The sequence below is a fragment of the Lutra lutra genome, chromosome 1 (assembly GCF_902655055.1).
Source record: "Lutra lutra chromosome 1, mLutLut1.2, whole genome shotgun sequence".
In the NCBI taxonomy this organism is placed as follows: domain Eukaryota; kingdom Metazoa; phylum Chordata; class Mammalia; order Carnivora; family Mustelidae; genus Lutra; species Lutra lutra.
The window spans coordinates 155490435-155517694 of NC_062278.1; the positions used below are offsets into that span (position 1 = coordinate 155490435).

Consider the following 27260-nt stretch of genomic DNA (forward strand, 5'->3'; position numbering starts at 1 on the left):
GCATTCTACAAGCTTTGATGTACCATTTAAAAATGATCATTCATATAAATAAGCCATAGAAATGAAAAGTACAGCATAGGGAATATAGTCAATATACAATAATGTTGTATGGTGACAGATGTGACTTATCATGGTGAGCACTGAGTAATGTATTAAATTGTTGAATCACTGTGTTGTATACCTGAAACAAATGTAACCCTATATGTCAAATATACTTCAATAACTCTTAAAAATGATCATTCTTTTCTTTTTTTTTAAGATTTTATTTATTTATTTGACAGACAGAGATCACAAGTAGGCAGAGAGGCAGGCAGAGAGAGAGGAAGGGAAGCAGGCTCCCCGCTGAGCAGAGAGCCCGATGCGGGACTCGATCCCAGGACCCTGAGATCATGACCTGAGCCGAAGGCAGCGGCTTAACCCACTGAGCCACCCAGGCGCCCAAAAAAATGATCATTATTTTCTATTTTTTTATTTTCATTATGACTTTTTTGATTCTTGAATTTACTAATGAATTACTTAATTTCCAAATATTTAGGTAGTTGCTAGTTATATTTTTGTTGTTGATTTCTATATTAACTCTATATACGTTTTTAGTCCTTTGAAATTTTTTCATAATTGTTTTATGGTCCAGCACATAGACAATTTTAGTGTTTCATATGCACTTTTAAAAGAAAATACATATTGCAATTGCCGAGTGTAGTCAATTAGATGTAGTTTGTTAATTGCTTGATTCTTCTATATCTTTACTGGTTTTTTTTTTTTTTTGTCTACCTAGTTTTTAAGTTTTTGAGGGAAAAAAATGTTAAAATCTCCTACTTTTGTTATTGTATCTGTTTTTCTTCCAGTCTTGTAAAATTGTACTTACATATTTTGAGGTTAAGTCATTACTGTGTGTAGATTTTAGAGATGTTGTTTATTTGTCAGAGAGAAGGAGAGTGCAAAGAGGGGGAGCGACAGGCAGAGGGGGAAGCAGGCTCCCCGTTCAGCAGGGAGCCCAATGTAGGACTCGATCCCAGGACCCTGGGATCATGACCCAAGCTAAAGGCAGCTGGTTAACTGACTGAGCCACCCAGGTAATTGATCCTTCTCTTTTAACTGCAGTACCTAGTCCATTTACATGTCATGTAATTGTTGTTGCTTTTCATTCCTTCTTGCATTTCTCTGCTTACCTATGGGTACCATTTTCTTCTGACTGAAAATTCCTTTGGTGCAGATCTCCTGGTGATGAATTATTATTATCTGGTTGTGAATTATCAGTTTTTATCTGAGAATGTCTTCCTTTTATCTTCATTTTTGAAAACTATTTTCACTAGGTTTAGAATTCTAGATTGAAAGGTACTTTCTTTCAACACTTTGAAGCTTCCATTCCAAGTATTTTGTAGCTTCAATCATTTCCATTAGAAGGTGGTGGGTCTTTTTTCTCTCGATGGTTTAAGTTAGAGTCCCCCCTCCTTTTCTTTGGCTTAGAACAGAATTTTACTAAATATGCCTGGGTATGATTTTTTTTTTTTTTAATTTTATTCTGCTTAGGCTTGCTAGTGCTTTACTTTATGGCTTGATGTCTTTGTTACTTTTGGATCACTGTCATCCACTACATCTTCCAACCCTGTTCCTGCACCATTCTCCCTCTACCCTCTTTCTGGGACTTCAATTATATAACAGATCTGTTCACTAGATCCCATATTTTAAAATGCTACTTTATGTATTTTTCCTTCTTTTTTTTCTTTGTGCTTTAGTCTGGATCATTTCTACTGAGCTCTCTGCAAATCTTCTCTTCATCTGTGTCTAGTTTGCTGGTAAGCCCTATTACTATTGAGTAATGTCAGTTCTAGAATTTTCATTTTTTGTAGATTCTTATTCTTCAGGCTATTTTTTAAAAAGATTTTATTTATCCATTTGACGGACAGAGATCACAAGTAGGCAGAGAGGCAGGCAGAGAGAGATGAGGGGAAGCAGGCTCCCCACTGAGCCGACAGCCCAATGCAGGGCTTGATCCCAGGACCCTGGGATCATGACCTGAGCCAAAGGCAGAGGCTTTAACCCAATGAGCCACCCAGGCAACCCACTTCAGGCTATCTAGTTACATAACTGGAGCTCTCCTTAATACATGTATATTTTTAATGCTTGATTTTGAAATTAGATCTACAAGAGTTACAAAAATAATCTAGGGAGTTCCCATATGCTCTTCACTCAGCTTTCCCTTATGTTAACATCTTCATAATAAGAGAACGATGATCAAACCTAAGAAATTAAGTTTGCTATAATATATAAACTAAATCATAGGATCTACATATACTTTTCCAATTTGTCCTCTAACTTCCTTTTTCCACTGGATCTAATCCAAAATCTGAAATTGCGTTATGTTCCCGTGTCTTTCTAGTCTCCTCTGATCTGTGACATTTCCTTAGTCTTTCTCTATTGCCCATGATCTTGAGCCTTCCTTTTTTTTTTAAGATTTTATTTCTTTATTTGAGTGTAGGGGGGGCAGCGGGAGAGGGAGAAAGAATCCGAAGCAGACTCTGTGCTGTGCACGGAAGCCCACATGGGGCTCGATCCCACAACATGAGATCAAGACCTGAGCCAAAACCAAGAGTCAGATGCTTAACTGACTGAGCCACCCAGGCGCCCCAACCTTGAGCCTTTTAAAGAGCACTAGTCAGTTATTTTATGTAATATATTTGTAGAATGGCATTCAGTTGGGTTTGTCTAATGTTTACTCATGATTACTTACATTATTTGCAAGAATACCAGGTAAGTGATGTGCCCTTCTCAGTATGTCATATCCGGGGCATATGATATAAAAGTGTCTTATTAGTGGTGATGTTAAAATTCATCACTTTGTCAAAGTGGTGTCTGCCAGGATTCTCTATTGTAGGGAGTCTGCTTGAGGATTTCTTTCCCTCTCCCTCTGCTCCTCCCCTCATTTGCAGGCTCTCTCTCTCTCTAAAATAAATAAACAAATCTTTAAAAGAAGAATGATGGATCTGCAAGTTCTCTTAAATGATAAAATACAATTTACATATACATGAAGGATCTGTCATGAGATCGGTCATGATTAAACCTGGTGAGCAGAGCTGGCAACTACTAAGGTTGGTCTTGGTCTGATTCCCTAGAATGGTGGAGTCTAGCATAAAAATGAAGGAAACTGGTGAAAAAGGAATCAGGACAGTCTCTATAACTACTCCCAGAGGCATCACTGGATATGCTGTTAAAGGAAACTAGAAATATGTTGAGGGCAGTAAGGAGAGGGAGCTCAAATATAGCCATATATTTACTTATGATTCCAGAAAGAAACAATGGAAGAAGGAAGAACCCAAACTAATAAAAATAGTTACCAAAAGGGTTAAGGAGAGCATAAGAAAGGGGGGAAAGGGATATGAAGTGAAGTTTCTTTTTAAATAAAAAAATCACAGCTTGGGGCGCCTGGGTGGCTCAGTGGGTTAAGCCGCTGCCTTCGGCTCAGGTCATGATCCCAGGTCCTGGGTTCGAGCCCCACATCGGGCTTTCTGCTCAGCGGGGAGCCTGCTTCCTCCTCTCTCTCTGCCTGCCTCTCTGCTTACTTGTGATTTCTCTCTGTCAAATAAATAAATAAAATCTTTAAAAAAAAATCACAGCTAATAAATGCAGAAGGAATAACAGAATTAGAAATCACCATTTTGTAGCCCTTAATTTTGTTTTAAAAAAATGGATCTATGTAACAAACATCTAAGGCTTCTAAAGCCAATATATGAAAGGTTGACAAAAACTTTATATATGATGGGTCAGGCTCATAACATCCAATGCCATTCTTCACTGGTAATAGGAAAAGCAGATACATTCCTCCTGATGGGATGCAATCAAAAATACACAGCACCACCAAAGAATTACCCTAACCAAAAAATAAAAAACAACAACAAAAAAAACTGAACATGAATCCAATCAAACATCTACATCTAAACTATAATTTTATAGAAAATATGAATAAAGGAACATGTTTAATGACATCACAAAAATGTAGGGGCACGGGGTGGCTCAGTGGGTTGAGCCTCTGCCTTCAGCTCAGGTCATGATCTCAGGGTCCTGAGATTGAGCCCCACGTCGGGTTCTCTGCTCAGCCTGCTTCCCCTTCCTTCTCTCTGCCTGCCTCTCTGCCTACTAGTGATCTCTGTCTGTCAAATAAATAAATAAAGTTTTTTAAAAATGCAATTAGCCAAACCTAGGATGTAAGAAACCACAGTTTCAATAAATATGGCATTTTTAAAAAGCAGGTACAGGGATTTCTGGTCCAAGATGGCAATGTAGGAAGACCCAGAACTCACCTCCTCTACAGGTGCTCTAAATCTGCACCTGAGGGCCAACTGAACAGCTTCTATACAATACAAGATAGATACCACATAGATGGAACAGCAAGAGATGGGAAAGAGTGAAAGAGTCACAGTGGGAACCGCTACCCCAATGCTGCAAGCTGCAGCAGGGAGGGATAGTACTGAAGGCATGGGCAACTAGAATATAAAAGACCCAGTCCTAGAACTCTGCTGAGCAGTGAGAGCTGCTGAAACCCCTCAGCTGGCAAACCCTACAGTTTGCATTCCCTTTTCACCTTAATAGCCCAGACAAGAGCAGTGTCTGGGCATCATAGCTGGCCTTCTACCTCACTGGGTCCTTAGCACCTACCAGCCCAAGCTATTCCACCAAGGTGACCCTAACACATTGCACATCAGGACACCCCAGCCAGTGCTCACTATAGCTCCAGCCATCTTGTCAAGGTGATACAAGTTCAAAGCACCCTGGAACGCTCCAGTCTGGCATCAACCTCTGCTCCAGACTTGCCAGAGAAGTCCTGGCACAAAGTGCCCCAGGAACCCCTGGTCCATGCCCACCTCAGCACCAGCTATCTCACCATGGTATCCCCGTACAAAGTACCCCAGGACACTCCAGCCCGTGCCACCCCTGGCTCCAGCCACCTTGCAAGGGTGCCACTGTGTAGACCACCCAGGACATCCTGATCCATGCCCACTTCAACTACAGCTGCATTCCCCTACCAGGGCACCCCTGTACAGAGCATCCTGGGACAACCCAGCTTGTACCCACTTCAGCTTCAGCTGTCCTCCCAGGGCACTGTCTATACAGAGAGCCCTGGGATCCCCCGGGTTATACCCACTTCAGCTTCAGCAATCCTGCCAAGGTGCCCTCTGCACAGAGAGTTCCAGGACCACCCCAGCCTGCACCCACTTCAGCTCTAGCCATTCCACCAGGACAGTTCCAGCATGGAGTGCACCAGGTCCTCCCGCCCATGATAGCCACAGGTTCAGCCAGCCAGCCTATTAGAAGGTGGAGGAGGGATAGTAAAATATCTTCCAAACTGAGAAGGCACTTTGAGACTATAAAACAAAGCAGGTGACTCCATGTAGTTTACAGAGTTTTATTCAGGGTAACTTACTGACGGGGGAATCAGGGGAGCAACAATTCAGGCAGCTGTGTGGCTATTTTCCACAAAGTCTGGATCTTAGTCCATAGATTTTGTAAAGCAAAGGGACATGCAGAAGGACTCTGTAGTGAGATCAAAGGGTTTTGCATGCACCTAATTGACAGCTAACTTTAATTAGATCTTGTGGTGCCACCTGTGCAATCAGGAAGGGGAAAGACTATGGTATCTCTATCAGATTCATGGGAGGCCAAAGTAAGCCTCCTCCCATCCCAGCCCTGGTAGGCATTTCTAAGGTGTGTATATTAATCTTCAAGGGGCTCGCAACACATAACCCCAAGAGAGGTCATCTGGTGAACATGAACACGATGGAGAGCCAAAGATGAAGACAGTCTTGTCAGCATTCTTACACTCTACAATCACTAGGCACACACAGTCTACACAGGTAATGACCATACAAAGATTATCCCTTCAAATTTAGGAGTAGTTATTCCACCTAGTTTGTAGAAACAAACACAGAAAGTCAAGCAAAATGAGGAAAAAGGAATGTGTTCTAATGAAAGAACAAGACAAAAACTCAGAAAAAGAACAAAATGAAATGAAGATAAACAATGTATCTGATAAAGAGTTCAAAGTGATGGTCATAAAGATGCTCACCAGACTGGAGAGAAGGGTGGAGAAACTCAGCGAGAACTTCAACAAAGAGAAAGAAAATATGAAAAAGAATCTATCAGAATTGAAGACTATAGTAACTGAAGTGACAAATACAGTAGAGGGGATCAATCACAGATTAGTGGCTACAGAATAAACAGTAATCTGGAAAACAGGGTAATGAAGAACAATCAAGCTGAACAACAAAAAGAAAAAAAAAGAAGGTAGGTTAAGGGATCTCTCAGACAGTTTCAGTGAGCAAATATTTGCATTATAGGGGTAGGAGAAAGAGAAGAGAAAAGGGGGCAGAAAACTTACTTGAAGATATAATAGCTGAAAACATCCCTGAACTGGGGAAAGAAACAAACATCCAAGTTCAGGATGCACAGAGAGCTCCAAATAAGATGAACCCAAGGAGCTCTACACAATGACATGTAATGGTTAAAATGTCAGTTAAAGATAAAGACAGAATTTTAAAAGCAGCAAGAGAGAAGCAAGTAGTTACTACAAGGGAAACCCCCATAAACCTATCAGTTGATGTTCAGCAGAAACTTCGTGGGTCAGAAGAGAGTTGCATGATATATTCAAAGTCTTGAAAGTTAAACACCTACAACCGAGAATATCCTACCCAGCAAGTTTATCATTCAGAATTGAAGGAAAGATAAAAGGTTTCCCAGAAAAATACAAGTTAAAGGAGATCATCACCACAAACAGGCCTTAGAAGAAATATTAAAGGGACTTCTTCTTTAAGTGGAAAAGAGAAAGTCACAATTAGAAATAAAATTATGAAAGGAAAACATTTTATCAGTAAAAGGAAACACACAAAAAAGGTAGTGTAGTCATCACTTTGAAAGCTAGTATGAAGTTGAAAAGACAAAATAAATCAAACCATTTATATTTTAAAAGTCAGCTAAGGAGGGGCGCCTGGGTGGCTCAGTGGGTTAAAGCCTCTGCCTTTGGCTCAGGTCATGATCCTGGAGTCCTGGGATCGAGCCCCACATCGGGCTATCTGCTCAGCAGGGAGCCTGCTTCCCTTCCTCTCTCTCTGCCTGCCTCTCTGCCTACTGGTAATCTCTCTCTCTGTCAAATAAAAAAAAAAAAATCTTAAAAAGTCAGCTAAGGGGACTCACAAAATTAAAAAATGTAAAATACAATAACATATACATAAAATGTGGAGGGGAGAGTAACAATGAAGTTCTTTTACAATGTGTTCAAATTTAAGTGACCATCAACTTAATATAGACTGCTATATACTTAGAATGTTATATATGAACCTCATAGTAACCACAAACCAAAAGCCTATGGTACATAAAAAAATGAAGAGGAAGAAAATCCAGCCTCACATTAAAGAAAGTGATCAATCACAAAGAAAGATAGCAAGAGAAGAAAGGAACAGAGAAGAACTACGAAAACAACCAGAAAACAACAAACAAAATGGCAGTAATACTTATCAATACTTAACAATACAATACCTACTTACTTACAATACTTATCAATAATTACTTTAAATGCAAATGGCCCAAATGTTCCAATCAAAAGACATTGGGTGACGCATGGATAAAAAAACAAGAGCTCTCTATATGCTGCCTACAAGAGACCCACGTCAGAATGAAGACACAAACACACTGAAAGTTAAGGAATGGAAAAATAAATTCCATGCAAATGGAAGCGAAAAAAAAAGAAAAAAGGCAGGAGAGCAATACTTATATCACAAAGACAAAGAAGAGTATTATATAATAATAACGGGAGCAATATAATAAGAGGATATAACAATTATAAATGTCTATATACCCAACATTGGAGCACCTTAGCACATTAGCACAAATATTAACAGACATAAAGGAAGAAACTGACAGTAATATGATAATAGCAGGGGACTTTAACACCCCACTTACATCAAGGAACATTTTCTAGGACAGATCCCATGTTAAGCCACAAAACAATTCATAAAAGATGATATCCAAATGGCTGAGAGACACATGAAAATGTGCTGAGTGATCTCTGATACCTTTCATAATGGTCAAAATGAAAAAGACTGAGTCTTGGTGAAGATGTAGAACCAGAAATCTCGCCCACTGTGCACGGCAGCATAGACAGTCTCTTTGGAGGAAAAAACTAGCAGAGGGTAGAAGAGTTATTACCCACTAAAGAGGAAAAAAGAAATATTTTACCCAAATGCAATGTTTGAATTCTGATTCAAATAAACCAAATGTAAACTGACTCTTTTTTAACAAATGGAGGAAAATCAAACATGGATTGATATTAGTTAATACTAATCAATATCAATTAATGTTAATATTCCTGGATATGATCATGTTTGTTTGTTTTTTTAAGATTTTTATTTATTTATCTGTCAGCGAGAGAGTGAGCACAAGCAGGGGGAGTGGCAGGCAGATGGAGAAGCTGATTCCCTGCCAAGCAAGGGGCCTGAGGTGGGGCTCGATGCCAAGACCCTGGGATCACGACCTAAGCCAAAGGCAGACGCTTAACCAACTGAGCCACCCAGGAGTCCTGATAATGGTTATTTTGTAAAAGTGCTTACCTGTTAGAAATACATACTGAAGTACTAACTAAAGAACGACCCTACACTAGGTTTTTCAAAACTTCAAACACTTCCTGTGTATGCACATGTACATGGACACACACACACACAAAGAAGTTGTGGGAATGATATGTGAAGCCAGATTTGCAGGAAGCAGGTAATTACTGAAGGTGGGTGAGGGGCACACAAGGGTTTATTACCGTCCTTTCTCTAATTTTTGTATATGGCTTTAATTCCATGAATGACTTCAAAACATAAGGAAGCTAATGAAATGGGAGCTGGAAAGAAATAAGACTTTTACCTCATAAACTGGCCCAATTTCATAATCTGTGAAAAATCCAACTGATGGCTTAGCTAGAAACACTGGAGTGTCAGCACAACTGTGGGAGGGCACAAGAGGGGAGAAAGGCTGTTAGTTTTACCCATTGGATTTGTGCGAAATAAATACACCCAAACTGCCAAAGATAATCACAGCATGTCATTTATTGGGTTTTGTTCCTGTTGTTAAAGCAGGTTATGGGATAATTTTACCAGATGACAGAATCTTCATGAAGATATGTGCAGCTGCTGTGGTTCATTTTTGACATGCGTGTAGGAAGCTATCCTAACTGGGTTTTTAATATAGGTGCTGTTTCTTGGCATAGAAGAGTCCAATTTTTCTTAATAAAAATGATGTCATTTGCCTAATAAATGTTAAGAGTTTGAAGTCCCCTGAAACTATGAATCCATGAAGCCATTCATTCCCTTCACAAGGACAATTAGTGAAATAAGCCAAAGGCCCTCTCTGAAAGAAAATCACAATTTATATGTATTATTTGCAATTAAACAAATTTTAAATATTTTTATTTTTAGGGTCCTATTCCGAGACACGTGACTGCAAGGGAAGAGCATGGCCACAGACCGAGACTGTTCAGATGAAAGCAGGGGACCGACACTAACCCCCGATCCCTCAACAACCCTGGCAGGTCAGAAAAGCACAAACCCAGGCCTCTGGGGGCTGTCCAAATGCCAGGTCTGTGGGGAGCCCTGAAGCCCTGCTCTGTTCTGATACTGACATCCCATCCCCCGGCCCCCCAAAAGTCCAGACCAGGGCCTTCTGGGTTTATTCTCACAGATCCCACCTCCTGACGAATCCAAGTCCAGGAAAGACCCACCTCTGCTCCAGATCTCCCGCCAGGACTGGCTTCTTCGAAGGAAAGAGAAGAGACTTGCCTCCATAGGGAGTGTTAGGAGGGAAAAACCGAGGGTTTTTTAGGAAGTGGTTCCGACTCTCCATTCTGGCAAGCAGAAGTCGCTCCAGTTCTCTCTGGGGCACGCGTAAGTGGCTCATCCACTTTTTATTCTTGGGTGGACCTGCCTTCTTTGAAACACACAAAAAACAGAGTCCATGACAGGCCGGGGGACTGTGAGTGCTGACACTGGGCCAACTCCGTGACCCAATGGTAATCCGTGCCAACTCTCCTCCCTATTTCTCTGTGGACCCACAATTTCCTGAGTCACCGGGAACTCCTTCCACTCATCGCCTCCCTGTGCCCGCTGCCCACACACACCACCTCGCATGGACTTCCACTCCAACCTTGACGGCCTTGCGCTTGGCCTTTGAACACAAGTCCCCCGTCAGGCTGTCCACGGTGTAGTCTAACTCGTCTTCAGACTTAGTCAGCATCTTGCAGGAAGCCTCAAGCTTCTTAATCAGGTTCTTCTTGGGGACAGAGCGCTTCTCACAACTGAATGTGAGTTTTGAACATCCAGGCATGGAGATGCCTATGGCACCAAGGAATGGAACTGAGCTGCCACCAATGAAGGGGTCATTTCTAAGAAGACTACATAAAACCACCAAAGCCACAGTTAGCTTGATACCTTTTCCTCAACTTTCACATTCACTACACTAGATATAACTGCTCTGTAGCATATAACTTACTCCTGTAACTTATTCTGTGTACTTGAGACTTAGGACCAGAAGGTTACATATTTGATTGTTGAACGTGGTCAAAGAACATGAGTAAACTACTGTCTGTCTCTCATTCATGTACACATACCCCATATGCAAACTTGCTTTTTGAAAAGCTCACATGAGGAATCAAAGTTTGTATTAGCTTTTTACACCTCTAAGATCAACCCCAAAAGGTTAAAGGAGAACACCCATTGCTAGCAAGAACTGGTACCAGCACTAGTACTAGATCACTCATAGCTAACAATGAAACTAGTACCAGTACAGTTACCTGGGAACTTCTCAATACATGCTAACTCTATCCTTACTTACTTGCATAAGACACTGAATTCCCAATTAACTTGGCAATATTAGGAAGCTTAATATCATGAAACGCTTACTTCTGCTCCTTCTCTCTGGCCGCCTTCTCCACATGGCTCAGATTGTCAATGGAACTCGGTTCTCATGAGCATCCTCAATTCTCTGGATCCCAGTCTTCCCACCCCAAATGCCTTCTCAGTTCCAAAGCCTCAGAGGTCATCAGAGTCCCACTGACTGGGGTGCCTGGAGAGCTCATCCTCCAAGCCTGGCACCACTGGGCCATCTGGATATGTGGCCACAGGATCCACGGAGCAATGTCTCCCTATCCATAACACTGACTCTCCCAAAAGTCTACCTCCCTGCTTAAACCCACAACCCAGCTCCCACCATACTCACTCTCAGAATATCTTGCCTCCCACATCACAGAGAACTGGCCCGACACCACACACACAAATACACATCCTTCTCTGCCTCCCTACCCAGTCTTCCCACCAAACTCAAAGAAGGTAAAGCTGCTCTTTTCCTACGTGCAGTATGGAAAAAGCCCATGGTCCATGTTCTGACTCCAGCAGGAACTTGTTCCCTGACTTACCTGCCTTCAGTACTTCCCTCTCTTGGCTTATTCAACTACTTTTCTAAACATTTTCATCTCTCTTGGTGTTGAGCAGCTAACAAGGGCGCAAATTCCACATGGAGGAGTTGAGACTTTTGTCTTGCAGGGGTTAGGAACCCAGAGAGTAAGGGGCATGCTTAGACTGGACCCTCCCAAGAACCACTAACAAAAATTAAAAAGGGGGAACATCAAGGAGGAAATGGCAGCAAAGGTAGCCAGTGTGGTCGCGATCCTAACTTCCCCAGAATGAGAGCACATGTCCCAGCAGAGGACTGAAGCCTTACCTTTGGGTGCAGAGCAAAATGGCACTATGTCACTGTAGTAATCATCCGGGCTGATCAAATGGTGTTTCTGTAGCAACTCGCTGTCCACACACCATCTGAACATAGTCTTTGCTACATAGAAGAGAAGAAGGACAGAGGTGTGTGAAGCCAGACTGACACTGAAGAACCTGTACTCCAAACTTCTTCATCCTCCAAATCTAAACCATCTCACAAAATTCTTTCTGAGAACACTGTGGTCATTTTGAGATTTCCGAAATTAATCAGCAAAAGTTGACCAGCCATTTCACAGAAGCCAACCATTAGGTAAGACTGTGCTGTGGTATTATTTGAGCTAAAGTACTGTGTGACTCAAGTAGAGTTCTATTAATAAAATGTAATTAAGGGAAGTATGGTAGATTAAAGAAATGGCCCCAATCCTTCACCCTTCTCTGTATCCATGCCCTTTGCCATATGACTCTGCAGCTCCTTTTACTAGAGACAGAGAGCACTTCTTCACCCTTGACTCTGGCCATGTGATGTGTTTTGGCCAATGAGATGCTGGCAGAGGTTTGCATGGCTGAGCCTTCTCTCTTGCGCCTTTGCCGTCATCATGAGAAGAGCTTTTCTGCCCAAGAAGAGCTCCTGCTTCTTTATCTTGGATTCCAGCATGAATCCATGTGGAGCAGACTTGAGCTTAACTTGTGGCAAGGAGCCAAGTTCAGCTGGGCCCACAGCTTGAAGCTGGTCTAGCCAGCCAAGCCCAGGTAGATCAGCCAACCCCAAACAGACCCACTGACACAGGAGACATAAAATCTCATTTAAAAGAGCCAGAAGTCAGTCATTAATATCCATGGCTGATGAGCCAAGAAAAAAATAATAGAGACATATTATTTAGAAGTATTCAGAAAATTAAAAATGGCTACCATTGGCAGATGGACTGAGACCGGGAGAGGTGACATGGAGGATTTTTTCCAATGGTCTTTTTTTTTTTTTTAAAGATTTTATTTATTTGTCAGAAAGAGAGAGAGAGTGAGTGAGTACAGGCGGAGCACAAGCAGAGGGAGAAGCAGGCTCCCCGCTGAGCAGGGAGCCTGATGCGGAACTCAATCCCAGGACTCTGAGATCATGACCTGAGCTGAAGACAGACACTTAACTGAAGAACTGAAGAACCCAGGCATCCCTAGACTTTGTTTTTAAAGCACTTTTAGGTTCATAGAAAAATTGGGTGGACCAGAGACGTCCCAGAGAGCTCCTGGCCCCACACATGCACAGCTGCCCCCACCAACATGCCCCACCAGAGTGGTACATCTGTTCCAACCGATGAGCCCACACTGACACCCTGTTCTCATACACAGTCCATAGTTACATCACAGTTCTCTCTTGGTGTTGCAGATCTATGGGTTTAGATAAATTTAAAATGATGTGCATGGGTAGAGGCTTTTTATATGTCACTAGAAGCTTTTCTAAACTATTTGTCTTTTTTAAAACCATGTATATTAACACTTGGATAAAAATTAAGGAATAAATAAGATGAATGGAAGACTCACAAGTTTCCAGACTTTGTTGTTTGCTCCATTAACCAACATGGCCTTGCCTTTTGGAGGTTTCCAGTAACCCAGGGTGAGACAAGTGAAGAATACATGTTTTTCCCATGATATTTATTGAGGAATTTCAAGGTTTGGCTTAGTTCCTGTTGTAGTCAGGGTTCAGCGAGGAAAACAGAAATCACTCTCTGCATGTCATATATAAAGAGGTTGGATGCAGGGGTCTATGGAATGGGAGCTCGAAGGTCAGGGAAACTCCCTCAGTGCTGACTTTGGCCAGCAGCACTGAGGGAGGGGCTTCGCAAGAAGCTTTCGGGAAGCTGCTCAGTCATCTGCCTGTTACTACTACTGGAGAATAGTGACCTCTCCTTCCAAAACTCACCAAGAGCCTTTCATGAGTGACCTAACATAGAACCATCGGGAAAAGCTGAATTCTGAGAAATGCCCGGACTCCCTTTGCAATACAGAGACCACGGCAGGGGGTGGCAGGAATGTCAAGTTCTGTTCCAGCCCAGTTCCCAAGGACTTTGGTGATGGCCCATTTGAAATATCAAAAGATAAAACTTCTTGCCGTGTGGGAAGATGTGGTCTCTGTCTTCTGATGCCATTCTCTCTGCAGTCTTCCCCCAGGCTGTGGAGGGTTCGATGTTATGTCTGCAGAAGCAGGGGACAGTCTGTATGTCAGCTCTTTGGAAGGTCTCTCTCCATGTCCGGCCTGGACTATGTGAGCCTTGGAACACCCCTCACTGGCCCTGTGAGCAGGCTCCTCCATCCGGGAAGAGTGGGCTTCCTGCAGCAACCCTATGCTCCCGCGCGTGGCTCTGTTCCACTCCCCAAGAGATAATGTGGACAATTTATCAACAACGGAACGGAATGAAAGCACAAGATGTTCTGATCTTCCCCCTCTGTCTAAAGAATTTACATATGTTTTCGACTTTGTGACATTTGTATTAACAAACAGATAAAGGCTGCCTCTGTACCTCAAATAAGAAAAGTTTCAGGGGAATGTCATCACCATCAATCATCTGAGGTATAAAGGAGATCCTGGGATCACCTCACCCTCCTCCCCGAACCAAAAGCAGGAACCAGCGGGATGTCCAAGGAACTGGATCAAGATCTCTAATTCTGCTACTTTTGAAATAAAAGAGAGAAACATTACCAGCAGAAGGCTGAGAAACCAGGGCAGATAATGTCTGATTATAACAATACTATCTTGGGCAAAAAAAAAAAAACAACAAAACAAAATGAAGGTCATTGAAAAACTCCCCTGACTGGGGTTTCTCAGTTCTCAGTGTTTTAGCTCATTTTCATTTAAGAACAACCAAACAATTATTTCATCCCCCTTGATCTCTAGCCAGTATAATCCTAGGAACAGCGCTGGACTCCCAGGACTCAGAGGACCGTAGGCAGGCAACCAATAATACCCCCAAGAATCTGCTACCAACAATCTCTGCCAAATCCACAAGAGAGAAGCTGTATGACTCTGCTCTGAAGGCGGGGGAACAGAAGATACGGAACACACATGGATCGCTCAATGTCTGCTGGGCTGAGCCTCAGAGGGGCAGGCCTGACCGAGTTCACAGCCTCACGCCCAGAGCCACACCCTGAGGGAAGTCTTCAACACCCTTGTGACACCCCGCCTGGTCTGCTCCACCAGCCTTCCTCCTCCAGAAGAAAGGCCAGCTCTGACAGCAGACTCACTCAGGTCCAATTTCGGCTCCCAGCCCTTCTGAGTTGTGTGAGTTTAGGGAAGTCATTTGATCCATTCTCTCATAGTTCCTGCGGCTATAAAATGGAGAAGAAACCTACCTCACAGGGTTGTTGGAAGGGTTCCATGGGATAACCTATACGAAACATCTTACATAGCATCTGGTCCCTAGTAAGACCCCATAAGCACAACGCCTTTCGAAGCCACGACATCCTCCACTTCTCCCTCTCTCTGGGCCACAGATATGCTGTACCTTGAAAGTACAGCCCTCAGGGCACCTGGGGGGCTCAGTGGGTTAAAGCCTCTGCCTTCAGCTCAGATCATGATCTCGGGTCCTGGGATCAAGACCCATATAGGGCTCCCCACTCAGCAGGGATCTGCTTCTCCCTCTCCCTCTGACCCTCCCCACTGCTCGTGCTCTCTCGCTCTCTCTCTCTCTCTAAGAAATAAAATCTTAAACAAAAAGAAAGAAAGAAAGAAAGAAATTGTTTGTTTCTGGGCATACAACATATAAAGATGCAATTCTATGACATGTAATTTTGTGACATCAACAACCTAACAGGGTGGAGATGGGTCTATAAAGAAGCAGAGTTTGTATGTTATTTAAGTTAAGCTGCTATAAATTCAAATTAGAGTGTTATAACTTTAAGTTGTTAAATGTAATCCCTATGGTAATCACAAAGAAATGAGTTTATAAGCACAAAAGAAATTAAAAAGGAATTTAAACACTTCACAGACACACACACACAAACTGACCCAACACAAAAGAAGACAGTAATGTAGGAAATAAAAAACAAGAGCTATAAGGTATACAGAAAAAAATAACAAAATAACAGAAGTCCCTCCTTACTAATAAGTTCTTTAAATGTAAAACTCCCCAGTCAAAAGACAGGCTAAAAGAATGGCTAAAAAGACAATGATCTAACTAGATGCTGTTTATAATGAACTCACTTTAGATCCAAGACACAAATAGAATGTAAAGGAAAGCATGAAAAAAGATACTCCATGCAAATAGTAACCAAAAAGTAACGGATAGTATTCCATGCAAAAACACCAAAAGGGGTGGCTATTCTAACAGACAAAATAGGCTTTAAAAATCGAAAGGTTCCAAGACACAAAGAAGGACATTATATATTAATAAAAGGTTCAATGCAGTAAGATATAACAATTCCAAACATTTAGACTCTTAATGACAGGTCATCCAAATAATGAAGCAAAAACTGACAAAATTGAAGGGACAAATAGTTCTACAGTACTAGTTGGGGCCTTCAGTACCCCTTTTACAGTAATGGATAGAAAAACCAGACAGAGGATAAGTAAGGAAACAGAGGACTTGAAGAACGCAATAGACCAAGTATATCCAACAGACCCAGAACACTGCCCAACAGCAGCGTAATGTTCTTCTCCAGTGCATATGGGACATTTCCCAGATCATAGGTAAGGCCACAAATCGAATCTCAGTAGATTTCAGAGAAGAGATATCATCCAAAGTATCCTCTCTGATAACAATGGGATGATGGATGAGTTAGAAATCAGCATCGGAAGGAAACAGGAAAATTCACTAAATTGTGGAAATTAAACAATATACTTCTATTTTATTATTTTTTAAAGATTTTATTTATTTATCCATGAGAGAGAGTGTGAGAGAGAGAGGCAGAGGGAGAAGCAGTCTCCCCATAGAGCAGGGAGCCCAATATAAGACTCGATCCCAGGATCCTGGGATCATGACCTGAGCCAAAGGCAGACACTTAACTGACTGAGCCACCAGAGCCCTTTTAAACAATAACAATACACTTTTAAACAACTCAATAGCTCAAAGAAGAAATCACAGTGGAATTAGAAAGTACTCGGAGACAAATAATGAAAGTGAAAACATAACATACCACAGCTTACAGGACATGGTGAGAGTGGTACTAAGGGGGAAAGTTACAGCTATAAACACATTTAAAAACAAGAAGGATCTCAAATCAGCAATCTAATTTGAGAACTTAAGAAACTAGAAAAACTAAACCCAAAGCTAAAGGAAATAACAAAAACTAGAGCACAGATAAATACAGAACAGAAAAACAACAGAGAAAATCAATGAACCTAAATGTTGGTTCTTCAGAAGAATCAACAAAATTGACAAAACTAACTAGATCAACTAAGAGAGAGAGAAGTCCCAAATAACTAAAATCAGACATGAAAGTGGGGATATTACCACTGATTCCACAGAAATAAAAAGGATTATAAGAGAGTACTAGGAACAATTCTATACCAACAAATTGGATAACTTAGATAAAATGGACAAATTCCTAGAAACATGACACCTACAAAGACAAAATCCCAAAGAAACAGAAAATCTGTATTGACCTATAACTAGTAAGGAGGTTGAATCAATAATTAAAAGTCTCCCCCCAAAAAATGTCCTGGACTTGGTGGTTTCACTGGTGAATTCCACCAAACATTTAAAGAACTAATACCAAATCTTCTTAAGTTAAAAAAAAAATGGAGTTACTCATTCTGTAAGGTCAGCATTACCCTGATACCAAAGCCAGACAAAGACACTACATAAAAACTACAGACCAAAACCTCTTTTGAACCTCAATGCAGAATTCCTCAGCAAAATACCAGCAAATCGAATCCAGTAGCTTATTGAATGGATTATATACCATGACCAAGTGAGACCTATTCCCAGAAAGTAAGGGTAGCTCAACATATGAAAATTGGTCAATGTAATACATCACATTAGTGGAATGAAGGAAAAAAAATCATATGATCATCTCAATGATGCAGAAATAAGATTAAACAAAATTCAATACCCTTTCATGATCAGAACACTAAAAAAGCTAGGACTCGGAGGAAACTATCTGAACATAATAAAAGCCACAGACAGAAAACCAGTAGCAAACATCATAGTCAATGATAATAGACCAAAAGCTTTTCCTCTAAGATCAGGAACAAGGCAAGGACACCTGCTTTCACTACTTCCAATCAGCATAATGCTAAAAGTTCTAACTAGAGCAACTTGGCAAGAAAGAAAAAGAAATCCAAATGGGAAAGGAAGAAGTAAATTTATGTGTTTACAGGTGATATGATCTTAAATGTAGAAAACTCTAAGGTCCCACAAAAACAAAACAAAACAGAACAAAATAAAAACTGTCAGGATAAATGAATTCAGCAAAATAGCAGGACACAAAGTCAACATGTAAAAATCAGTTGCATTTCTACCCATTAAGAATGAACAATCTGGAAAGGAAATTATGGAAACAATTCCATTTAAAATAGCATCAAAAAGAATAAAATACTTAAAAGTTAACTAAAGGGTTAAATACTTTTATAATGAAAAGTACAAAACACTGCTTAAAGAATATTAAAGATGAGATAAATGGAAACACATTCCATGCTCATGGATTGGAAGACCTAGTACTAAAATGACAATACTACCCAAAGTGATCTACAGGTTCAACGCAATCCCTATCAAAATCCCAATGATGTTCCCTGCAGAAATAGAAAAACCCATTCTAAAGTTCATATGGAATCTCAAGGGATCCCTGATAGCCAAAACACTCTTGAAAAAAAATGAACAAGGGGTGCCTGAGTGGCTCAGTGGGTTAAGCCTCTGCCTTTGGCTCAGGTCATGATCTCAGGGTCCTGGGATCGAGCCCCACATCAGGCCCTCTGCTCAGCGGGGAGCCTGCTTCTCCCTCCCTCTCTCTTCCTGCCTCTCTGCCTACTTGTGATATCTCTCTCTCTCTCTCTCTCTCTGTGTTAAATAAATAAAAATCTTTTAAAAAATGAACAAAACTAGAGGATTCACAATTTCTAATTTAAAAACTTACTGCAAAGCTATGGTATTATTATCAAAATAATATGGTACTAGCATAAAGATAGACATAGAAACAAATGGAATAGAATAAAAAGCCCAGAAATAAACCCTTACATATGTGGTCAAATGATTTTTTAAGGATTTTTTTTCTTAAGATTTTATTTATTTATCTGACAGACAGAGATCACAAGTAGGCAGAGAGGCAGGCAGAGAGAGAGAGAGGGAGAAGCAGGCTCCCTGCTGAGCACAGAGCCCTATGTGGGGCTCGATCCCAGGACCCTGAGATCATGATCTGAGCCAAAAGCAGAGGCTTAACCCACTGAGCCACCCAGGCCCCCCTGGTCAAATGATTTTTGACAAGGATGCCAAGACCATTCAATGAGGACAGAACAGTCTTTTCAACAAATGATGCTGGGGAAAGTAGATCTCCTCATGCAAAAGAAGGAAGTTGGACCTTCTAACACCATTTAAAACACATCAAAGTTAGTAAAAACCTTTGTCTTTCTCTTTCTGACTTATTGCACTTAGCATTATACCCTCTAGGTCTATCCATGTTGTTGCAAATGGCAAGATCCATGCTTTTTCATGGCTAAGATTCCATCGTATATATACGATACGTACCACATCTTCTTTATCCACTCATCTATTGATGGACACTTGGGCACTTCTGTATCTCGGCTATTGTAAATAACGCTACAATAAACATTTGATTTCACTCACATGTGGAAATTCAGAAACAAAACAAATGAACAAAGAAGAAAAGACAAATAAAAAAACAGACTCTTAAATACAGAGAAGAAACTGCTGGTTGCCCAAAGGGAGGTGGGTGGGGTGGTGAGTGAAATGAAGGGGATTAAGGGGAGGTGAGTCACTGCGTCTTAGTCTGACTTCATGCCAAAGGGATTTAAAGTAGTTTCATCACTTCTAACTCCTGAGCTTAATGGGGCACCTATGGTGTTACTCAACAGGAAGCCATTCGCATCTTGGGATAGATATTTTGCTGTGCGGAACTGTCTTAAGTACTTAAATTTCTTAGCTTCCCTGACCCATGGAGTACTAAAAGCCAAGAACACAACCCACTGGCTATTAGGTTGCATAGCAACTGGCATAGCAAAGATGCTTCCAAACATTTCTACTTGCCCCCCAGGAGGACAGCACTGCCCCAAGGTTAGAACCGCTGAAGGCGCTCTCATGTTAAGTATGTCCTTCCCAAAAAACTCAAACCCCTATCTTTCCTGATTTGGATGGTGTGTCAGCCACTGCAAGAGTATATATATTCCACTTTGACTAAAAGACCTCCCACCTCTTACTAGCTGGGTGACCTTGAACAAGGCAATGAAACTTGTGGAGTCTCAGTTCCATCTGTAAGATAGGGAGGAAGCTTCCTTAGCTCAGAGCAGTAAAGCTCTGGTGCAGAAGCAAGTGCTCCTTCCTGAGCTTCCCTCGGCATCTCTTCCTTTCCTTGTGGCTCGGAGAACATGGGGAGATCACTGCCTAATTTACCTGCCACAAGGTTAAGGAACAGGATGTGTAAAGAAATGAAGTCAGTGGGGAGAGGCTGAGTCCAGCTTTAGTGTAATTATCTTGGCTGATGAAAATGGCAATGCAGGTGCTAGTCCACAGGCGGGATACATAGGTGGCTTTCCAATTTTGTAATGGAGAATTCTCTTCACACTGGAGCTTAACACCATTTGCCTTTACTAAACACAAAATATAGGTCTTGGCTATTTTGGAATATCTTTTTTTTTTAAGATTTTATTTATTTATTTGACAGACAGAGATCACAAGTAGGCAGAGAGGGAGGCAGAGAGAGAGGGGGAAGCAGGCTCCACGCGGAGCAAAGAGCCCGATGCAGGGCTCGATCCCAGGACCCTGGAAATCATGACCTGAGCCGAAGGCAGAGGCTTTAACCCACTGAGCCACCCAGGTGCCCCTATTTTGGAATATCTTGTACATTAAGATCCCTTCAGAATTTGTAGAAACTTGTTCATTTAAGCATAAAATTTTATTTAGAGCCAATAAAATAGACTCAATTTCAAAAGAAAAGGGGGGGCACACTTATCATCATGAGCACTAAGTAATTATATAGAATTGTTGAATCATTACATTGTACACTCAAAGCAAATATAACACTGTATGTTAATTATACTCCAATTAAAAAATTTCAACAGAGACCTAAATGTAAGACCTAAAACAATAAAACTCTTATAAGAAAAATATAGGGCAAAAGTTGCCCAGCATTGGATTTGACAATGATTTCTGATATGCCTTGATATGACACCAAGGCACAGGCAACCTTTTAAAAAATGATTAAAAACGGGTTTGAAAAGATATTTCTCCAAAGAAGATATACAAATGGCCATAAGTCCATGAAAAGAAGCTCAATGTCACTAATTAGGAGGGAAATGCCAATCAAAGTACAGTAAGATACCAACTCACAGTAAGATACCACCTCACACTCGTTCAAAGAGCTACTATCAAAAAAACAGAAAATAACAGGTGTTGGCAAGGACGTGGAAAAATGGAAATCTTGGGGTGCTCTTGGTGGGAATGTGAAAATGATTCAGCAGCTGTGGGAAACAGTATGGTAGGTCCTCAAAGAAATTAGAAATAGAACTGCCGTGTGAAACAGCAATCCTCCCCTGGGGTATACCCCCAGAAGAATCGAAAGCAGGGTCTCAAAGAGATATCTGTACACCCCTGTTCAGAGCAGCATTATTCATGATAGCCAAAATGTGGAAGCAACCCAAGTGACCATTAGTGGATGAACGGATTAGCAAAATGTGGTATAGACATACAACAGAATACTGTTCTGTCTTTAAAAGGAAGGAAATTCTGACACAGGCTACGACACCGGTGAACTTTGAAGACACCAAGCTACGCGAAAAAAGCCAGTCACAAAAGACAAATACCATATGACTCTACTTATATGAGGTACTTGGAGCAGTCTAAATTGTAAAGGCAGGGGCACCTGGGTGGCTTAGTTGGTTAAGCATCTGCCTTTGGCTCAGGTCATGATCTTCAGGGGCGTGGGATCAAGCCCCACATCAGGCTCTCTGCTCGTTAGGGAGTCTGCTTCTACCTCTGCTTCTCCATCTGCTCTTGCTTGCTCCCTCTCTCTCTCTCTCTCAAATGAATAAATAAAATCTTACAAAAATAAATTGTAAAGACAGAAAGCAGAATGGTGGTTGCCAGGGACTGGGGTAAGAGGAATAGGAAGGTATTGTTTAATGGGTACTGGGTTTTAGTTTTGCAAAATGAAAAGAGTTCTGAGGATGGAGAATGATGATGTTCATACAACATTATGCATGTGCTTAGTACCACTGAACTGTCCACTTAAAAATAGGTAAGATGGTAAATCTTATGCATATTTAGGCACAATAAAAATTTTGGGGAGAGAAACACAACCATCAAAACATGAAAGACAGTTAGACAATTATGGAATGAAAAGTCACCAGAATAAAAGCCACAGCATAAGCAATGAGGTCACTCTGAGAAACAAACTGAAGGTTTTGGAGGGGAGGGGGTAGAGGCATGGTTGAGCCTGGTGGTGGGTATTAAGGAGGGCACGTATTGCATGGAGCACTAGCTGTAGTGCGTAAACACTGAAAAAATAAAATAAAATTAAAAAAAAAAGGAACGCAGTCAATGACATTGTGATAGTGAGGTCTGGGGCAGATGGCGCCCACATGTGTGGTGAACATAGCATATAATGTCTAAACTTGTCAAATCACTAAGTTGTGCACATGAAACTAACAAAACACTGTGTGTCAACTGTGGTCAAATAAAAAAGAAATATTTTGAAAGGCTGAGAGACAGAGAGGAGGGACAGAGGGGGAGAAAGAGAAAGAGATGGAGAGAGAGAATTTCTTTTTTTTTTTAAATTTTATTTATTTATTTGACAGACAGAGATCACTAGTAGGCAGAGAGGCAGGCAGAGAGAGAGAGGAGAAAGCAGGCTCCCCGCTGAGCAGAGAGCCCGATTCGGGGCTCGATCCCAGGACCCTGGGATCATGACCTGAGCTGAAGGCAGAGGCTTTAACCCACTGAGCCACCCAGGCGCCCGGAGAGAGAATTTCAAGCAGGCTCCACACCCAGCGCAGAACCTGACACAGGACTCAATCCCGCAACCCTGAGATCATGACCTGAGCCAAAATCAAGAGTCGGACACTTAACTGACTGAGCCACCCTGGCGCCCCACAAAAGAAAATTTTTTTAAAGAACATGAAAGACAAGAAAAGACCAAAAAATTCTTCTAAACTAATGACTCTAAATATGGGTCTTGACACTCACATGCAACATGAATTCCTAGACACAGTCCTGGACCAGAGAAGAGAAAGAGCCACTGTGGGACAACTGGTGAAAATCGGAATGGGATCTGCGAATTGGAGGTTAGTGTTGCACAAATGCTGAGTTCTAGGCTGGAATGGCTATATGCCGGTTACATAGGAGAGTCCCTGTTTTGGAGGCACGCATGTTCGAGTGCTTTGTGGTAATGAAACATCACACCTAAAATTTGATCTCTAAATGATCAGAAGAAGACTAAAGAGCGGACCACGGGGCAAACACTGTAATATAGTACCAGCTGGGGAACCAGGTGAAGGGCATTTGGGAGTTCATTCTACACACCTGGAGGCAACTTGACGAAGGTATCAAGGACATGCACTTGGGCCATTTGCGTGATCCGTTCGTCCTCTGCAAGAGCTCGTGCGCGGGCCTGAATGATATGTCTCTCCAACATTTCAACTTCATCCAGTCGCTGCTTATAGACCTCCCGAATCTGGCAGGTAGACCAACAAATGCACAGAAATATGCGGAGACCGCAGAGCTTTACTCATCCTCCGCATCCCCCCTCCATTCCCCGAGCATCCGGACTTCCTGCGGGGAGCAGAAGAGCAGTTACAGAACTATGGAGGCCATCTGGTCCAACCTAACAGATGTGAAAACTGGGACACACAGAAGAAAATGGCTTAAAACTTTCATAGTAAAGTCGGGAACAGAACCGAGCCTGAAATTCCGCCTCCTGCCTTCACAGCTGCCTCCCAAACTCTGAAGGAGCAAACACAAGTTAGCACGCCACCTGTGGTAGACGGGGCGTGCCACGCAGATGCCTACCTCACCTGAGACTCCCTTTCAGGGACTCCTCAGCAGTGTGCGCAGCAGTCAGACGCAGCAGAGAGGATTCAAGTCAGCTGCTTTGCTCCTCCTACAGATGAGGAGGCAGCTGCCTTCCAGAGAAGAAGCAGGCTTCCTCAAATCTGGGCATGAATGCCTAGGCACGATTGTGGTTTGGGATACAAAGACAGGCACCCCAAAAGGAGTGACTTTTGGCCTTATCATCTCCAGGGAACAACTATTGGGCTATCTGCCCCAGTCCTTTTATTTATATATGCAATATTTCGTGTGTGTATGCATGTAGAGAAATGAAGATGGAGGGGTGCCACAGATATAACTTATGTGCGTATTTACGGAAACGTGCGGTTAGAGTGCCCTTCCACTAGGCTGTCGAACACGATCCCCGGTGCCTGGCGCCCCGCAGGTGCTGGCACTTGTTTAGCGGCTGAGTCCTGCGGGGCCCTGCATTTCTAGGGGCGCGCCCTGGGTCCTCCCGCACTGTCAGCGGACGCGACGCCACTGCGTCCCGGGTGAGCACGGACAGGGGGCGCGCGGGGCTCGGGGACCGCCTTACCCGCTGCAGCTCGTCCACGAACTCCTCGTGGCGCGCATCCTCGCTGCCGCGGGCCTTGATCAAGCTCGCGCACAGGTCCTCGCCGATCACCTCGTTAGTGTACAAGTTGCGGAAGACGCTGGTGAGCAAGTGCGAGATGTCCTGGGTGCGCAGCGAGGTGGGGCGCAGACTCAGCAGCTGAGGCTCAGAGAGCGGCTGGAGCGTGAAGGGCCCCACGGGGCGGGCCCGGCCCGCGACGCCGTAGTGAGAAGCCTCGGAGTGGGTTAAGGAGGACAGCCGGGTGGACTCGCTGAGGCTGCGGCCCCCGGCCGCAGGCGAAGTTGGCGTCCACGTGGCGCCCTGGAATGCATAGGACCTCGACTCTGCAGACAGCCGGCCGCTGGCTCTTCCCGTCTCCATGGCAACTGAGACGCCGCTAACTCCTTGCCGCCCTTCCGCTTCCGGCTGCGCGCCTTCCGCTTTGCCTCCCTCTGCTGGGGGCGGGGGGAGGGGGGCGCGGGTTTTGGGTGTTGTCGTCGTGGTGGTAAATATTCGCGTGTTTTGCTTCGACCGTGTTAAAGGAAGCTTAGTGTGGGGGCACCAGTGGAGAGTGGTTCATTGGCACAGCCAGGCCAGTCTGGTTGCAAACCTGGCTCCTAACCACCTCTCTCCATCCTCTGTTCTCTAATTTGCTAAGCAATTATACACTCAATTAATATTTATTGTATAAAGATTCTGTTTCAGGTTTGTGCTGGGAGCTGAAGATAGCAAAGGAAGTAAGATGTTGCTTCTGCCCTCAGTCGTGTGTGTGTGTGTGTGTGTGTGTGTATGTGTGTGTGTGAGAGAGACAGCTAGATTAGGAAACCAGGGTGGTAAACAGGGAGGGAACTGGAAAACAATGGTAGTTTGGTAGTTTAGCGGGTTAAGCCCAAGGTGGCAATAAAGGTTGGTTGTCAGGGAACCACAAAGGACAGGAACTTAATCAGAGGGAGCGTGAACAGTGGCTTTTTGGACAAAGTGAAGACCAGGCAGAGTTTTTTTTTTTTTTATTCCATCATTAGTTATCAAGGAAATTAAAGTGGAAATTAAAACCACAGTGCGATAACACTACACACTTAGTAGAATGTCAAAAAGTTAACTAAATAAATAAATGTACTAGAGGAGTGCTGGTCATGATGTGGAGAAACTCCAGTTGTTGCGTTGCCGTGGGAATACCAACTGGTCCAGCAGCTCTGGAAAAGGGTTTGGCAGTTTCTTAGGAATGTTTTACATATAACCGGCCCCCTTCTAGGTATTTTCCCAAGGGAAATGAAAACCTATGTGCACACAAAACCCTGTGCCCAAATGTTTATGATGGCTTTATTAATCATCACCAAAATCTGGAAAAAACCCAAATGTCCTATCCACTGGCTAAAGGATAAATTGTGGTACATCTATACCACAAATGCCCTCAGCAATTAAGAGGAAACAGGAATGTTGATACAACAGCAGAAATGAATATCAAATGCGTTATGCTGGTAGAAGAAACCATTCTCAAAAGGCTAGATACATAATGGTTCCATTTTTAGGACATTCTGGAAAATGCAAGACAGAAAACAGATGGGGGTGGTTCCTGGGTGGCTCGATCCGGTAAGCTTTGGACTCTTGGTCTCAGTTCAGGGTCATGAGTTCAAGCCCCATGTTGGGCTCCATGCCCAGACCAACAAAAACAAAACAGAAAACAGATCAGTGGTTGCCAGGAGCTGGTCATGGAAGCTAGCGTTGGCTCCAAAGGAGCCTGAGGAAGTTTCCTGGGGTGAGAGAATTGTTCTTTATTGTGGTGGTGGTTGCACAACTGTATGAATTTGTCAAACCCCACAGGACCATAAAGGATGAATTTTGCTGCATACAAATTATACTCCCGTTTTTTAAACCGTGGGAAGAGAAAAGAAAAAAAAAAAAAGAATGAGTAGGAATAAGCCAGGAGAGGAGAAAAAAGGGCATTCTGGGCAGAGGGAACCCATTGTATCAAAGTGGGACGAGAGCAGGTGCATATGGAAAGAAATGAAGGAAGTTCAGGAAATGAACTTCAGAGTTTGAGCCGGAGGAATGAAGCTGGGAGTTGAGTGCCAGATCATAAGCAGGTCTGTAGGCTACAGTGGGGGGGTTATTTATTTATTTTTAAAGAATTTTTAAAAAAGATTTTATTTATTTAACACACAGATCACAAGTAGGCAGAGAGGCAGGCAGAGAGAGAGGAAGCCCCAACAGTGGGGAATTTAAACTACTCTGAGTACAGGGGCGTCTGGGTGGCTCAGTGGGTTAAAATCTCTGCCTTCAGCTCAGGTCCTGATCCCAGTGTCCTGGGATCGAGCCCCCACGTGGGGCTCTCTGCTCAGCGGGGAGTCTGCTTCCCTTCCTCTCTCTCTGCCTGCCTCTCTGCCTACTTGTGATCTCTGTCTGTCAAATAAATGAATAAATAAAATCTAAAAAAATATTAAAATAAAAAAAACAAACTACTCTGAGTACAATTAGAAGGGCCATCAAGGGTCTTCACCTGGGCATATCAGGGTCAGCTCTGTGTTTTACTAAAAAGACTCTGATTGCCATGAAAGAACAGACTGGAGGGAGGCAAGAGGTGTCAGGGTGACAAATTAGGAAACTAGGGATGGATTAGGAAAGTGCATCCATGCAGAAGTTAGGAAAGAGATGGATTAGGAGCTTGGGTTGGGGGAGGAATTGATCAGGGACCTGTAAGAGAAGTCACAAGACCTACTGATGGATAACGGAAGTAAGAGGAGCTCAGAATGACTCCCAGATAGCATGTGT

General features: G+C 42.7%; 1 protein-coding gene across 10 annotated transcripts in view; it reads right to left on the reverse strand.

Annotated features, from left to right (window-relative positions):
* Positions 1-24883, reverse strand: part of DLEC1 (DLEC1 cilia and flagella associated protein) — a 72137-nt gene extending 47254 nt beyond the window's left edge. For 8 of the 10 annotated variants that reach the window (XM_047740563.1, XM_047740581.1, XM_047740570.1 and 5 more), the window contains exons 1-6: positions 24474-24883; positions 23414-23564; positions 11746-11856; positions 10174-10361; positions 9752-9957; positions 8899-8977 (exon numbers count right to left, since the gene is read on the reverse strand). In XM_047740563.1, coding sequence (XP_047596519.1) covers positions 8899-8977; positions 9752-9957; positions 10174-10361; positions 11746-11856; positions 23414-23564; positions 24474-24872 — 1134 coding nt within the window. In that variant the 5' untranslated portion in view covers positions 24873-24883. Of the gene's footprint in view, positions 1-8898; positions 8978-9751; positions 9958-10173; positions 10362-11745; positions 11857-13271; positions 15236-23413; positions 23565-24473 lie in introns of those variants that run through there. The other 2 variants (XM_047740537.1, XM_047740599.1) reach the window with 2 other exon arrangements.
* Between the last annotated feature and the right edge of the window lie 2377 nt (positions 24884-27260).